Source organism: Antennarius striatus, chromosome 3 (genome assembly GCF_040054535.1).
Source record: "Antennarius striatus isolate MH-2024 chromosome 3, ASM4005453v1, whole genome shotgun sequence".
In the NCBI taxonomy this organism is placed as follows: Eukaryota; Metazoa; Chordata; class Actinopteri; order Lophiiformes; family Antennariidae; genus Antennarius; species Antennarius striatus.
This window is the reverse complement of record NC_090778.1, coordinates 23,273,189-23,289,255: the sequence shown is the minus strand read 5'-3', so window position 1 is coordinate 23,289,255 and position 16,067 is coordinate 23,273,189. Positions and strand designations below refer to the sequence as shown.

The 16,067-nt window shown below is 39.3% G+C and overlaps 2 protein-coding genes across 3 annotated transcripts in view; both read right to left on the bottom strand.

Moving 5' to 3' along the window:
- Positions 1–5,109, bottom strand: part of pip5k1bb (phosphatidylinositol-4-phosphate 5-kinase, type I, beta b) — a 29,086-nt gene extending 23,977 nt beyond the window's left edge. The window contains exon 1 of the mRNA XM_068310241.1: positions 4,901–5,109. The gene's annotated coding sequence lies outside the window, so the exon portion shown is untranslated. The remainder of the gene's footprint in view (positions 1–4,900) is intronic.
- A 1,295-nt stretch (positions 5,110–6,404) lies between these two features.
- On the bottom strand, positions 6,405–13,358 carry unc45b (unc-45 myosin chaperone B). 2 transcript variants are annotated; one of them, XM_068311048.1, is made up of 20 exons: positions 13,258–13,358; positions 12,436–12,597; positions 12,300–12,336; positions 12,006–12,181; positions 11,713–11,802; positions 11,464–11,631; positions 11,104–11,269; positions 10,764–10,934; positions 10,490–10,661; positions 10,073–10,373; positions 9,724–9,818; positions 9,214–9,355; positions 8,993–9,133; positions 8,780–8,907; positions 8,407–8,473; positions 8,132–8,245; positions 7,568–7,683; positions 7,361–7,478; positions 7,100–7,255; positions 6,405–6,797 (listed from the first exon to the last, which is right to left on the bottom strand). In XM_068311048.1, exons 2-20 carry the CDS (start codon positions 12,595–12,597, stop codon positions 6,525–6,527), a joined length of 2,793 nt encoding a protein of 930 aa, XP_068167149.1. In that variant the 5' UTR covers positions 13,258–13,358; the 3' UTR covers positions 6,405–6,524. The 2 variants fall into 2 exon arrangements, with proteins under 2 accessions (XP_068167149.1, XP_068167148.1); XM_068311047.1 differs by lacking the exon at positions 13,258–13,358 and adding an exon at positions 12,980–13,166.
- Positions 13,359–16,067: the final 2,709 nt, after the last annotated feature.

Here is a 16,067-nt window from a genome sequence, read left to right as displayed (position 1 = left end):
TGATTCATCCAGGTGATATTTATCACACAGTTTGACAGTTTTATGCAAACAGACTGGCAATTAACAAAATTCAGTGACGCATACTGTAACAGTATAATGATGCAAAGAGAAGAATAACACAAATACAGAAGATTTCACAAAGAGAGATGCATCGTCATGAAGTACAATGTGCAGAATTTGAACTGAGCACAACATCTTTGGAATCGGCAGCAAATTCAGATACACACTCGCAGCAACAATCGCCAACTTACTATTTAATCATTGATGGGATTTGACCTTTTGGCAGAAACAATCGGTTAGGGAAAGGGGATTACTCCTCCAGAGCTGTGAGCTTTCAGATGTGGTAAGAACAAAATGAATTAGCTAAACAGAGGGAAGAGGGAATGGAAAAAGAAAGAAGGTGTAGAAAACAAAATGTATAATATATTTAAATATTTATATGTAGCTGGGTGCTTTCCTCACATGAAGCATGTGTCCTGTTATTCTTCAAAGTATTCACCAGTGCAAAAAAACCTGATGTAAATGTAGGTGCATAAAGACAATAGAGCAACATGTTTACTAAAATTTCCAGAGAGAGGACTGTACGTGTATTTGTAATTCAGTCCGTGTCTTACTCTAGTTCCACTATGCATGAGAAGTAGTGAGGAGGAATTCAGCCTCTGTGTCCGGGGGAGTCACATGATTCAACTAAAGGAATGATGGGGTGGGGGTGGGGGTGACAGGGGACATAGAGTAGAGTATACAGATAGAAAACAGGGACGATGTCCTGATGTGGTGATACTCTGTACCATGACTGTCTCTGTGACAAGGATTTATTTCCACAGTGTTACTACAGTCACTCAACAGTGATATCAACACAACCTGGTCTCAGTTTTAATGTCACAAGCCATGGAAAACATGATCAGATGACAAACAGTTGAAGACACAGGTTTACCCATCGCAGCCAAAAAGGGTTTGGATCAAGTAAGCCTCACCTTGAGTCCAAGGTTTATTGCCTATATGCATAACACTGTGGGCACTGCTGCCTCTTGATTATTGTCAGTAATGGTCAATCTTGAGGGTACAGGGAGATGCATGTCGACTGCAGGTCGCATAATACTCACGTTAGCAAGCTTCTGCTTTCTTTATTTTTCTTCTCCAACTTATTTGTCTTCATCTACTGCACCATGTTTTTCTGCCTGACCCCTTCAATTGACACCTCACTATCCCACTCTCACTCCAATGGTCCCTTAAGTGGGCCTCTGCAAGCCTCATCACTGCCATAACAGGGATGCAGGGGAAGGATGGGGGCCAAGGCAATAACAACAACATCAAGAAGCAGAAAGGCAACAACCTTTGATTTATCTCACTTAACAGGCTGCCAAACTATCACTCTGCCTGCTGGTCTGAAACAAACAACTGTCATACAAAGATGTTGCTGAAGGCTGAATCTGTAGCAACTGGACTTACAGGAGTCAAGATTTAACCCTCAATGGAGAATGGCCTGTATACTTGTTGACTCAAAATGCTCTGCAACACAAGCAAGCATTCACCCATTCACACACACATGCATTCAGTGGTGACATTCACACCATACAGTGTTCTACCTGCTCATTAGAAGCAGTAACCATTCACACGATAACTCTCACACAAATAGATTAGCCACTAGGAACATTCTGAGGTTCTTACACTTCAACATGAAGGCAGCAGGGACAGAATCAAACCAACAACAACTCTAACTCATCACATTCGCAATGTTGCTTTAAACAAATCTGTGCATTCTGTGGTTATTATACTGTATATGAACTGGAATTTCATTTCGAAATAGATGTAGTATTTCTTAGAGAATACTGGTTGCTGTACAGACAATGAATAATTAAATATGACATTCAGTTGAGTAGTAGTAGCAGTAGTATTAGTAGGTGGTATGTGCAGACGTGAGCACAGACTAACCAGTGAGTGAGGATAATAAAACAGATGGCAGAGACAACAAAGCCCACACTATGGGCTATGTTGGTCAAATTAACTGATCCTGATATAGTGTGCAGTATCTTCTGCTCTGATTCATACTGCTGGTGGTGGGGAATTTGATTTAAATATGTAATAATAAATTTAAAAAACCCATAATAATCCTTCAGTCTATTGATGGCAAATACAAATTTTGATGAACAATGAATCATTACCTAGTGCAAACCCAAAATGTAGTTGTAATGTTTTGCAAATGAGGAATAAATCAGCTGTTAATTTTATTTTTGATGCATTACTATAAATCTTTCAAAACAGGTATACCGCATGCGGTTGAATTAGTTAAGAAAAATGTGAGATTTTTACAAATATTTTTGAAACTGCATTATTTATCGAAACGTGTGCTCTGATAGTTAAATTAATAATGGGTGACATCTGATATCTTGTGTTAGATTCTGCCTCAAAGTCCAGTGTAGTTAGACTATAATGAATGAGTTTAACGTTAATCTTACGTGGTAACAGCATTGTCCGCTCATCAGAAGGTCGGTGGTTCAAGCCCCAGTCTCCCAGCCTAAATGCCAATGTACCTCTAAGCAAGATATTTAACTCCAATTTAAGGAATTCCTACTGGTTCTCTGGGATGGGTCAGAAGGAGAGGAGACGTCTCTCTTTGGGGGATCAATATACAATAATAGTGAAATGAAATAATGAAATAATAATTAACTGATTCATCAAAACAGTGTTAAATTACAAGTTAGAAAAATCAATGGTCTTATTAGAGGGCGAACAATACCACACGTATGTATACCACACGTATGTATATATATATATATTACTGTACACACACACAGTATATATATATATATATATATATATATATATATATATATATATATATATATCACACACACACACCATAACCTGATAACTCTATTATTTTACACATGGCGGGGCGTTACAAAGGATGATGAGGCTGTCACATATTTTATGAACTTCCTGTTTCTTTCTCATTTGACTGGGAGGCAGACACACAGGGCTAGTCTGGGAGATGATGGTCATCTTACCTTATGTTTGAATGTTTGAATGGGAAAGCAGCTCATGCAAATGCCTTGTCTTTTCATTTGAACTAACACCTGAGCTCCTTTGATATGCTGCCAGCTAGCCTGCACCCATATGTTGCTTGTCAGAGTGAGCTGAATTTCTGCATTATGTAATATTTTCTATCTGAGTATCAGCAGAAGTGACACTGTACAGGAAAAGGTAATAATGCTGCTTAAAAACACCCTTTTAAGCTACAATTATAGTACTTGGTTATTCTTCTGTATGAGCTTCCTTTGAAGAGTCAATTAAAAGTTATGGTTTTAGGGTGATCTTGTGATCTGGGGTCAAAGGGCACTTAGTGCACTGTGATCATACTGTACAGTAGTGACACGACCAATAATAGCAGGCATATGAGACTCATTAGACAGAGTCAGTGTCATGAACACGTCTCTCTTATTCTTGTAAATGGTTTTACAGACTGCTGCGTCTTGTATTCATATACGCAATGGTGTGGTAACACATAGAGTCTGGTAACATTCATGATATTCTGATAATGAAATTCAACACCTTGTAATGTTTGTGTGTTTAGTGTGACCTTCTACACCCACTATAATTCTTCCCTCAGAGGATCCTCTCCGGTTTCCATCTACAGTGTCATATTCTGGGTCGAAGCGCAAATGTGTCACATCCCAGCAACAAGGAAATTGAGAGCATGAAAAAAGTGTTGGGTTGATTACAGATTTAGAACAAAACTGATAAAATAAAAGGTGGCAACCACCTTCGTGAGCCGGAAGGTATGACGACAGTTACTGTAGTTTAGATTATTGGAGTTTTATTTTATCTGACAGAGCAATGTTCTAACACTTGACTTGAGATGAGATTAGAATATGAATTTTTCTCAGATCAATATGTTATTTTGACCTAATATATGTGATAATTAAATGTCACTAACGTACTAAATCAGACATAAGACATATTTTATCCGTTGGCCTTGCTGACAGCCAACTGGACACCTCTCAGTCTCCATTCCTAGACCACAATCCAAGATAACCAGTCAGCTACCTCATCCTCTCTTTGGACCGGCACAGCTATTTCACAGTTACAGCCTGGCTGCCAATTACCAGGAGCAAGAAATATAGCACTTTATTGCCAAGAGCAGTCATGAGGTGATAGGCGCCAAGACTCACAGCGAAAGGCTGGTCCACTGAGGAATCTAATAATGTAAACATGATCAATTTGAGAAACAGAAAATTTGTCACCTGCCTACCAGTCATGTTGAGCCAGAGGGATTCAGCAATGTTTAAGAGTGATGTCGTTTCTCTGTAACTTGGCTGAGAAGATTATGATAGATGTTGGTTTAATTTAATTAGCATTTGATAGTTTATATTGTAATCATGTCCAGATGCCGTGACCTTCCTCAACTACACAAGGTGTTACATAACTTTGCGCATGTTCAACCAATTTCTCATGGAACTAGAGGGACTTCCACATTCTCGGGAAAAGTGAGACTTTCAACACACTTTTTGCGTCATAATACAACAAAGGCAAAAAGGAAGAACTGAGACAGCAAACACTAAAAGACTGCAGCTGCACTTTGGAACGGTTTGCATGATATGTGTTCCCTTTGTGTAGAGTTTAACAATAAAAAAAATTGTAATACAGTCAAGTGAAGGACTGAAGAAAACCTACCATCATCCCACTTCTTCTATTGATCGGAAACAGCCGAAGCGCACTTGCAGCTTTTCACCTGTCGCAACACCTGGCGAGACTTTGAAACGCAACGCTGTGCGTGAGAATTTGGTCTGTGCCAGTGTGGTTGACCTCGGATCTATTTTTACCGCGTATGTACATCATCTGAAAAAGGCAACCTGTCTGGGTTTTCACACTAGAAACATCAAATTGACAGAAACCTCACCAGCCACTCGCTGTCCTCTGAGTGGTCCTGTGGAAATGTTGTCCTCGGAGTGGTTGCCGCAGTCCGCGCAGAAATCCCGGTCCTCAAGCAGTCGATGCGCAACACATTAACATATGTTGTTAAATAGAGTAGGAGCAGTGTTTACTTCCAGCACGGGATTACTGCTATAAGTGAGGACTCACTCCTGAACTGACAGCAGCAAGAATGCCCAATGTCCCTGCCCTGCCTCTTTACATACAACCACTCCATTCAGTCGTACTGGTGCGCCAAAGGGTGCGAAAAAGCGACTCGAACATGCCCTCTGCAGGTCTCAACAGGAGCAGAGCAGGCCACGGAAGATAAATTGGGAAATTAATACTGTACTATGGTAAGAAAATACATTTTCTCAAAATAAAGATCTAGAAAGCACCCTGAGATGATATTTTGATCCTCATGCCCACTGACAATGAAAAACAACCCCTAGAATCTGGAGTGTGCTGGTGTCATTACTAATTCTATTCGTACTCAAGAAAACTGTTTTAAGTTCAGTAACTTTTGAAGATATTTTACATTTGACACTTAACACAATCAATAAAATTTCAGATACAATTTCATCTTTTAGTTATTATTTGTTATCTGACAAGACTTAATTTTCTGAGCCTTATGGACAAAGTGTGATTTTTTTTTCCACAAAAAATTGAGGACATTACTCACAAAGTTATAAGTAATATTCTGATAACTGCCCTGATTTTATAGAAAAGCTTTAAAAAAAAAAAGAAAAGAAAAAAAGAATCCAGATGATGATCAGGATCTAAACTTACATGTTCAGGAACTAAACTCTCAAGGCTTTTTTTTTTGGGGGGGGGTGGAACCATACCTCTTCAAAAATTTACTGAGTCTTTCATAGCTTTTTGTGCATACAGTACAAACCAAAGTTTTATATTTTATAACTGAACTTTTTACGATGTGAGTCAAGTTATTGCTTGTAAGACTTTAGTTTTGGTCACATTGCTAGTAGTTTCTGTTGTGACTTACATCAACACAGCGTCTGCAGTCTATATTAATTCGATGTCTTCCTCCTTCCCTCTCACACCCATTGTTAATGATTTATGAGATAAACTTTGTCTTTCAGATATTTCAGATATCTCCTGTTACAAGAGGAAAATTTGAAGCAGTTTGTTTTAACAACTGCTTTTCATCAATATGTTTCGCATTGTTTGTGGAAACATAGACAATAAGATATTTTTTCATGTAGTTTAACTTTTTATTTTACTTGCTTAAACTTTACTTAATTTAGGTGCGTAGTTCTTAATTTTCTACCAAAATCTGAATCAGGTCGCTTCCCTTTCAAACATCACAAGATGTGATGCAATATTGTAGTCAGTGAAAATAATACCTGTAAATTTATAATTTCTACATTCACACTTTTGGCACATCTGAACAAATTCAATAACAGCCAATATTTAGGTTATAAAAACAACAATATTTATTTATTTTTATCTTTAAAGATTTGGAACCAGGCTGATGAAACCTTTAATAGCCTTGATGTGGAAAAATACTTTTGAAAAAACAAAACAAAAGACCATACAATAACACAAGACAAATAAGAAGAATGTCCATTGCTATTGATTTCTTTTCCAACAATTTAAGAAGGGCTGGTGAAGGGTTTGATGAGACCAAGCTCCATAGCTTTGACCAGGCAAGCACGTGCCACATCAACAGCCTCTTGCCTTTGGGGATTGTCTTCAGCTTTGCCAATAACTGAGAGGATTTCCAGAATCTCGCTTTCAATCAGCTTTTTGGCCAGATCACTGTCCTCTGAGTCAAGCATGTTGTAGACAAGCACAAGGCCACGGTGCTGTACCCTAGGATTGTCATGGAGACACAACCTCTGCAGGATCTCAAGCCACTGGGTGGTCTATTGAGAGAGAACAGTCCCCGTAAGTGAAAACTCAGTGAAAACTCTGGAGAGGCTTCGTCAACAATCAAATTGTGATCTGTATTGTTGCTATACATCACACAGATTCCTTTTGTATTATGTATGAACAAGGCTTTTGTTTCTCTAGTATCTAGTAAATTATTTTTTGGGAATGGAAAGTTAATTAGGGGTTTCTTGGCATTATTTAATAATGTTGCACTAATTCTCTCAAAACAAACTCTGTTGTGACACTGCAACTCAGCTTTGACAACAAAAACACTGTAGAACACTGCTGTACATACCACTTGGGTTAGTTTGGTGCAGAGCTTCTTCTGAGCACCAGTGAGCATTGCCAGAGCCCCAGCGGCGGCTGTCTGCAGATTGTCGTCATCCTCGCCACATAGCAGCACCAGCAGCTTCATCTTATCATTGCCGTCTTCCAGATAACGATTTTGAACCTAACACACAGAGTTGAAATGTTTGTAACAACCAAACATGTTGGCTATGTGTTGCATATTGTCAATTGATAATATGTGAGGTTGTAGCTGCTTGTTTGTTGTTACCTCTTTACATGACACAAGGTTACACATGCATTCAGTTGCAGCCTGTCTGATCTGCTCATGCTCCTCAAACATGTAGTTCTCAATATCTGACAGAGCATTCTCTTTCACAATCTTCGTTCTACAAAGCAAACAGAAATTAAAATTAAACACTGTATGGCCACGTGCATGGTATAAGTTCTCAGGTGTGTCGATATAGCAATAGTTCACCTTAGTTTTTCGCTGAAGCCAGCAAAGTTGGTGAGACTTCTCAGGGCTTCAAAGTTCTGTATTCCATCTCTGTCCGTGTGAAGGAGACTAACCAAAGGCCTCACCACCTCATACACCTGTCAGTCAAGAAAGACAATTTTTTTTAATTTTACAAGATAAACACCAAACAACATTTATATTGGATTCAGTATAGAGAAAAACTTGAAAATGATAATCATAATGATATTTAGACGGCACTCAAAGAGTACAATCCACTGCTAAAGAACCTAAATAAACAATACTCTGATTGTTTTACCCTCAAAATATGACTCCTTGTCCATGAAAACCCTGGACTTTAAAATCACATTTCCAGTAAAACTAACACAATAAGAAATATTTAATTAAAATGTCCATCACCTGCCAACATATACAAGAAAAATAAAAAAATGAAAAATGAAAAAAGGGAAACTGTATCCTCAAGAGATGAGGATAAAAGTGGTGCCTCAGAAAATCTCCATTGAGTTTCCTTCACAAATATAAAAGAGTCCAACTCTTCAGTAAAGCAGATTCTGATGCTCATCTTACCCTCTCACCGGGGAAGGCAATTTCTGGATTTGAAATTGCAGCAATCCTGGCAAGGGCATGGCTGGCCTTCACTTTTCCAGCTTCTGTTCCTTCCAGAGCGAGTGGTATCAAAGCCTAAGAGCAGACCCAGAAGAACAAGTGATACATTTCTATTTTCAATGACAGTGGTGGTATTTTCTAACTATTCTGTCCTGTTAATGTTTGTGTGGAGATTTGAAAGAAAATATCCATATTTGTAATCCTGTAAAGAGTTGGTTTTAACCCATAACACTCACTTTTCCCCCACCTTGGGCTACAATGATGCCCCGATCTTTGGGATCCTCTGACAGGGCCAAGAAAACCCTGAAGACATAGATATGACAAACAAGCATACAGTATTTGTAGAATTCATCTTATAATTTAAGTAGAAATAAAAACAAGAATATTGGATGTATCTGTCTCTGCAAAATAACAACAATAGATGGCAGATAGACTTCAGTTATATAGTGCCTTTCTAAGTTAGTCAGATTTGGAACACAAATTATTCACACATTCATTCAATGGCAGTAGACCGTACCGTACAAAGTTATCCCTGCCCAAAAGAAGCAATAACATTCAAACAATCACTCACACGCCAATGAAATACTAATGATGTGCTTTTTTTCGTACCTTGCCAGCAGCTCCTTGGTCTGGTCGGTCAATATCGAGTTGTCAGCTTTGACCATGACAGCAAGGGCAGATGTGACTCCAGCTTTCAGCAGCCTTTTTACCCTCCTCTCAATAAAGTCCTTCTTGTCCTGAAAAATAGTATATGAAGTGTTTATATGTATGTATATAGTTCCTGTGGTCAGTGGTCTGAGTCAAAATGTTAGTTTATTTTACCTTAGGGTGTTGTTCAGGTACATGTTGTTTTGAGAACTTGGCAAGCTGAACCAGCTCAGGTATGATTTCCTTCTTCTCATAGGAGTTTGTGCAGTTAATCAGAGTGCATGCAACTGCATATAAGATTGTCTTATCTTTAGACTATAAGCACAAAGAAAGTAGAAAGATTATTTCAGATGTCTAGGCAGGATTACCTTGTTTTCTTTCTGTTATTTGCATACCTTAGCCAGTTCAAACATGGCTTTCATGGCAAGCTCATCCTCAACAAAGTCATCTTTCACATCAGCATCATTCGTCAGATAAGAAAGACCCTCAATAGCCCAATTCCTTGTTTTGGTATCAATCTGGGGATTACAAAGCCACCTAGAAGAGTAGAAAACAACACATTAAATAGAATGTGAACTCAAAGGAACATATTTTTATCATTCTCATACATCTCCACCTAACATTCCTAAGCATCAAGAGCACTTGAGTAGAATATGCAATGACCAGAAACAAACTCCGGTGTTAAGCCAATGCCTGAGTCAAGAGAAGAATTTTAAACTATATAAACTTTAAACTTCCTGCTACAGCTGGGAATCAAACCCAGGACCTTCCAGCTGTAACAATGCAAAGCAATTTAACCACTAATGCTAGTGAAAATGAAGTGAATACGATGGTCTAGTCTAGTTCAATGTCTGTATACATGTACATTTCTCATCGTAATGAAAATGACAACTTAAGGTACTCACTTTCTGCACTGTTTGGCCAGCTTCTCTGTGGAGCCCTCAGCAAACTGCCTCAAACTGTAGTCATCACCTCCAGCTGAGCCCAGTTTACATAGACCCTAGAGAGGACTTGGGATGAGTATATACTGATACAGTGTACACACAGGCACAACCTTTAAGTTGTAGTCTTGTTAATTTATTTTAATTTTATGTGTCATAACTGAAAAACATAACTTTTATGTGAACTGTAAATCATGAGCAGGAGTGTGTGTTTTACAGTCCTGTATGGCCATGTATTATACATACATCTAACTGGGCCTATTATTAAAAAAAATCTCTCTTCTCTATTCCATTCTCTCCTGTACATACTCACCACCAGTGAACGTATTTTTATCCTTTCATTCTTGGTTTTCTTGTATATGTCTTTGAGCAGTGACACTCCATTTGTGATGATGAAACTGGCACGACTCATCTTTGAGGAGGAATGGATCAATGCCTCCACGGCAACCATCTGGTCTACCTCTCGCTCTGAACCACACAGCGCTACCATCATCTCCATTATGCCTTGATGTCCAACTAGGGCATTACCAACATCAAAAGGACCCTGAAGAAGCCCTGAGATGGTGTTGATAGCATGAATAGTCTTGTCCATGTTGTTGGGATCAATTTTGGATCTGATGACAAATGAAGTTGTGGAAAAAATGAGTTTTTTTTAAAGCATGATAGACAATGTACACTATGATAGCTTGGTAACAAGACTGGTCAAATAATTTGTATTTTGTGGACGTACTTAATATATTCATCACAAATGTCTCTGAAGTTATCTCTTTCTGGATCACATGTAAGGTCATCATAGAGCTTGTTGAGCAGCACACTGGCAATCAGTTGTGTGTTTTCTGTTAAAGGCAGCTGGTCCGGCAGCTCAGGAACTTGACCACACACCTTTAGGATCTTCTTCAGACCTGCAGAACAAACACACGCATATCTTTAATCAGGGATAGTCTGGGAAAGACTAAGGAATGATTGAACTAAATAAAAGACCTAAAAAAGCTAATCTGACTCACCATGATCAATGGTGAAGAGGGTCCTGGAGTTGTTTTTTTCTGCCTTGTCCTTGCGAGGTACATTCTTGCTAAGAAGGTTCAGTGCCTGGTCTCTGCCGTGGCCAGAAACCTTCTTGCTTGCAACCATTTCAAGCAATGAGAGAAGAATGGTTTTCAGGTCTTTAGCTACGTCTGAACAGAGGTAGATGAAAGATTGCACTTCTTACTGCTGTGACAAAACACCAACAGAATCATGTATTTATATTATGTCCATGATTTTATAGGGTGTATTTGAAAATTAAAATGAAGCTTGACAGTTAAATGTATTTAGCTACAGATGCGGCTGAAAATTCTGTCTCACCCAACACCAAAGCTTCTTCTTTCCCATACTCCCTCTTATCTCCACCTGTGAGGGAGTCATTGATGCACTGGAAGAGGTTGCAGGTTGCAAGTGCAATCTCCTCATTGTCAAGGGCCATGATGCTGCACATCTTATCAACACCCACCATGTAAACAATAGCCATTGCCTGTTGAAGGACATCAAAAAGAAACACTGTATTCATTAAATATAAACTGTCATGTATTTATTATGTAATCAAAAATATTATACTTTCAAAGCTTTTCATGTTTCAACCTATGCAGATGACATTGTTATCCTAGTCCAAGAATTCTTTGACATTTTTTCAGGATGTCTTGACTCACTGAGGATCAGTGTGCTCACCCGAGCTTTGTGTCCTGTGCACATTCCAGATAAAGTACGAACAGCAGCCAGTATCATCTCTGGTTTGCCAGACTCTATCATGTTGAGCAGCAAAGGCACTCCATTGTTCTGGAAGATTCTTTCAGCTCCGGCATCTTCTCTGGACAGCACAATCAGGTTGTTAGCAGCCTGTACAGAAAATAAGAACGTAGATTTTCGTCCCCATAATTAATAAAATCATCAAGGTCATTCAGTGTAGAAAAAACTCACCTTTTCTCTTTTGTCTTTTTCCATTTCATCATCAAGCAAAATGTCAAACATGTTCTGTACCCTTGAATCCGTGGAAAATGTTGTCTTGAGCTGTTGAGAGTCATATGGAAACGTCACTCCTAAATACTCTATTGTCTCACTCAGGTACTCGTATTAGTCCAGTTCTCAGTATCAAAAGCATGCATTTTTCAATTCCCAAGAAATACATCTTGTATTGTGGGTTTAATGCTGTTGTGTAGCCATTCATCCTGAATGAACTTCAGTTTGGGTTGTTTTTACTCTGTCATACTAGCCTTGGCCTGAATCTCGGCTCCAAGCCTGCGGAGGGTCTCCAAGAAGGTCTTGTTCCTCGGTTCAAGGGTAGCACATCTCTGCACATCCTTGAAAGCCATGTCTAGTTTTCCTAACTTCTCCAGAGCTTGGCAACGCCGGTATAAGGCTTTAATATCAGCAGCATCAACATCAATTGCTGTAGAAGACGAAAGAAGCAGAAATATGAATGTTTCAGTTGGTTATTGCATTAATACTGCTATTGATTGGTTAATTCCATGTCAGGTACTGGTTTCATTTCCTATATATTACTCTACCTTTAGATGCATCAGATGCTGCATTAACAAAATTTTCCTGTGAGAAAAGCAGAAACATCATTTAAAAGGCGAAATTTGACAAAGATGTTCTGAACATAATAATTGTATTTGGTGCTGATTTAACAAAGAGCCTTACCTTCTTTAGATAACAGGCAGACCTGTTCCTGTGAATGACAGCAAGAACCTTTTTGTCTTTGCACACCTTGATTGCACTAGAGTAGCAATCAATGGCTTTGTCAATGTCTCCGGCTTGGAAGTGTTTGTTCCCTTCATCTTTTAGCTGGACTGGATCACCCATCTAATAGGAAGATAAGAAAACGTTTGATTTTTCACATATAAAATCACCCAAATGTGTGAGTATTTTATCATCAATCAAAGAATAGTTTAAGAATTTGAGTATCATCAAGTAAAAATGTAGTAAAGTCGCCAAAGCTTCACACTAGTCATATATTTAGCTCAGATATTTCTACAATTAAACATAATTTAAATACATGATAAATATTTAAAACCTTGCAAAAAGGTTCTGCATTTTCCAAGTTAAAGAGAATGAAAGTACGAGTAGGACCAACAGATGTGCAATGTAAACCTATACTTTGCATACACATTCATAGCAATGATTCTCTGTTAGCACACTGAGTTTATATAAAATATTGTAGAATTTGAAATGTTTATACTCTCACCATTTATTCCCGTCACTGTCCTTCTAACCTGGGTCTTCTGTAGGAAAGGGCCAGGCACATGCTATCCCTAACTTTAAATGGCCTCTACTCAGACCTTATTTGGACATGGTCTTGTTCCTAAGTCTTGCAACACATGCTTCTTTTTCAATGGATAGACACAATGTCCTCCTTTGGGCCTGATAGGCACAGTCTGTCCATCCTTGTGTCTAAATCACAGCACCTCATGTCACTCAAATGTCACTCAAATGGGAAAAAAAATCTGTAGAAAATTACAATACCTTTATGATTGTAAGTTGTGTGTCTTGCTCTTCAAAGATGGCCTCAACTCGCAATTCCTTGTTTGTTGCAAACTTTTTCTGTTGCCTGCAATCTTCCCCCACCAACACCTCAATTTATATTTATAGTGAATCTCAATGAGGTGGGACAGGGCTATGGTGGACCATCCATCACAGTTAGGGGTTCACTCCAAGGAAGCATAAACCACGAAGAGCAACTTTTTTTCAAAGGCAATTACAACCTATGACTACTTTTATCGCCACAAATATCCTTCCTTTGTCTGTGAGTCATCCAAGACTTAATGATAAAACATATTTTTGTCCATTTAGTAGATTCTGGGTGTGTGACTCCCCTCAAACATGGTCTGCTCCTGATAAGGTCTATTTAAGGCACAGACAGCTGAGAACTTACTAGCAAATGTCTGATGCCATTTGCTGGGCGGGGGGTTTGATGGGGGGTTTGACAGCTGACCAACCTAGTAGCTTCTAGAAAGAGAATGATCTGGCGCTCCATCAACTGAGGTTAGAAATTTTCAGTTGATGGTTGAAATAAAGATCAAAGGAGGGAGAATGCAGAACAAGAAGTATCCTCACACTCTCACACACAAGTTTCCTAGTCATAGTCAACTTTATTGTCAAATGTACCATATATGCACGACATACAGCACAGATGAAATTGCAGTCCTCTCAAACCCATGTGTGTATGATCATGCTTGCACTTTGTGTGTGAAGTACAAGAAAATCTATTATTGTGGGAAATAAACTGAGTTATATGAGGATGTAATTTCAGCTTTCAGCTATACTTTCTACACAAGTCATTTGTCACATTCTTCACTGCGTTGCAGAATGCCTCTTAATATGCGACAGAACAGGACGTGTAATGCAAATACTATGATGCCAAATGAAGTTAGTAAAAAGTGAACAGGTACCTTAGAAAAAAGGAAGCCGTCTGTCACTCTTTTATTTATGTCAGAAATTTCTGTCTGCGATCATCTCCAAGCCAAGGAGGCAGTTTCCACTGCCAGGGACTGCAGTGTACAGGCATTTCAAACTGTTGGAACAAAATAAATTATTCTCTAGATGTCTGTTCTTCAAACTTACAATCGCAGATTGATGTCTTTTACTTTGACTTCTTTTCTTCATGATATCATAATTCGGTAAAATTTATAGTAATGTCACCTCCAACTGCAATCGCACACACACGCCAATGTCATGAAGAGAACAATTGTGGGCATTGGGAATTATCCACTGTCGACCCTAGTCTTAGCCTCAATGCCACCAAGTGGCATGTTTCAATCACTGCAGTAGGAATGACAAGGAATTAAATAACTAAATAGAATCAGAAGTACAATACAGCGGCAAGAGGACAATGTAGCTGCAAGAGGACGAATGTAGCCGCAAGAGGACAATGTAGCCGCAAGAGGAAACAAGCCAGTGTCTTATTGTGCCGGTCCCAAGCCTGGATAAATACAGAGGGTTGCGTCAGGAAGGGCATCTGGTGTAAAACTTCTGCCAAATCAAACATGCGAATCAAATCTATGACTTCCATTACGGAACGGTCGAGGCCGGGGTTAAAAACGACCGCCATTGGTGCTGTTCACAGGGTGCCGATGGAAATTGGACTACTGTTGGTCGAAGAAGGAGAGGAGGAAGTGTGTTCGTAGGAAGAGAGAAGAGGAACGCCAAGAGTATAGGACTTAGAGTAGGGTCGTTGACTGTTGGAAATATGAAAGGAAAAGGTAGAGAGTTGGTTGACATGATGCAGAGGAGGAAGGTAGACATACTGTGTGTCCAGGAGACCAGGTGGAAAGGTAGCAAGGCTGGAAGTTTAGGAGCAGGGTTCAAGTTGTTCTATCATGGTGTAGATAGGGGAAAAAAATGGAGTAGGAGTTATCTTGAAGGAGAAGTTTGTTAGGAATGTCCGGGAGGTAAAAAGAGTGTCAGATAGAGTGATGAGTCTGAAGCTAGAAATACAAGGTGTGATGTTCAATGTTGTTAGTGTATGCTCCACAGGTAGGATGTGAGCTGGAGGAGAAGGAGAAATTCTGGTTGGACTTTGATAAAGTGATTCAAAGAATACCTAGAAGTGAGAGAGCTGTCATTGGTGCAGACTTCAATTGACATGTTGGTCCAGGAAACAGAGGTGATGAGGAGGTGATGGGCAGGTTTGGTATCCAGGAGAGGAACGCAGAAGGACAGATGGTGGTTGACTTTGCAAAAAGGATAGAAATGGCTATAGTGAATACTTTCTTCCAGAAGAGGCAGGAACATAGGGTGACCTATAAGACTGGATGTAGGAGCACACAAGTAGACTAAAGGGGGAAGATGGAAAGAGTACCTATAAGAGTTGATGAACATGGAAAATGAGAGAGAACAAAGACTAGAAGAGGTGACTATTGTTGACCAGGAAGTAGCAAAGATTAGTCATGATGAAGTGAGGAGGGCATTGAAGAGGATGAAGAGTGGAAAGGCAGTTGGTCCTGGTGATATACCTGTAGAGGTTTGGAAGTGCCTAGGAGAGGTGGCAGTAGAGTTTCTGACTGGGTTGTTCAACAGGATCTTGGATGCCTGAGGAATGGAGGAGAAGTGTGCTGGTGCCCATTTTTAAGAACAAGGAGATGTGCAGAGTTGTGACAACTACAGATGAATAAAGCTGATGAGCCATACAATGAAGTTATGGGAAAGAGTAGTTGAAGCTAGACTAAAGGCAGAAGTGAGCATTCGTGAGCAGTAGTATGGTTTCACGCCAAAAAAGAGTACTACGGATGCGGTATTTGCGTTGAGGATGTTGATAGAGAAGTACAGAGAAGGCC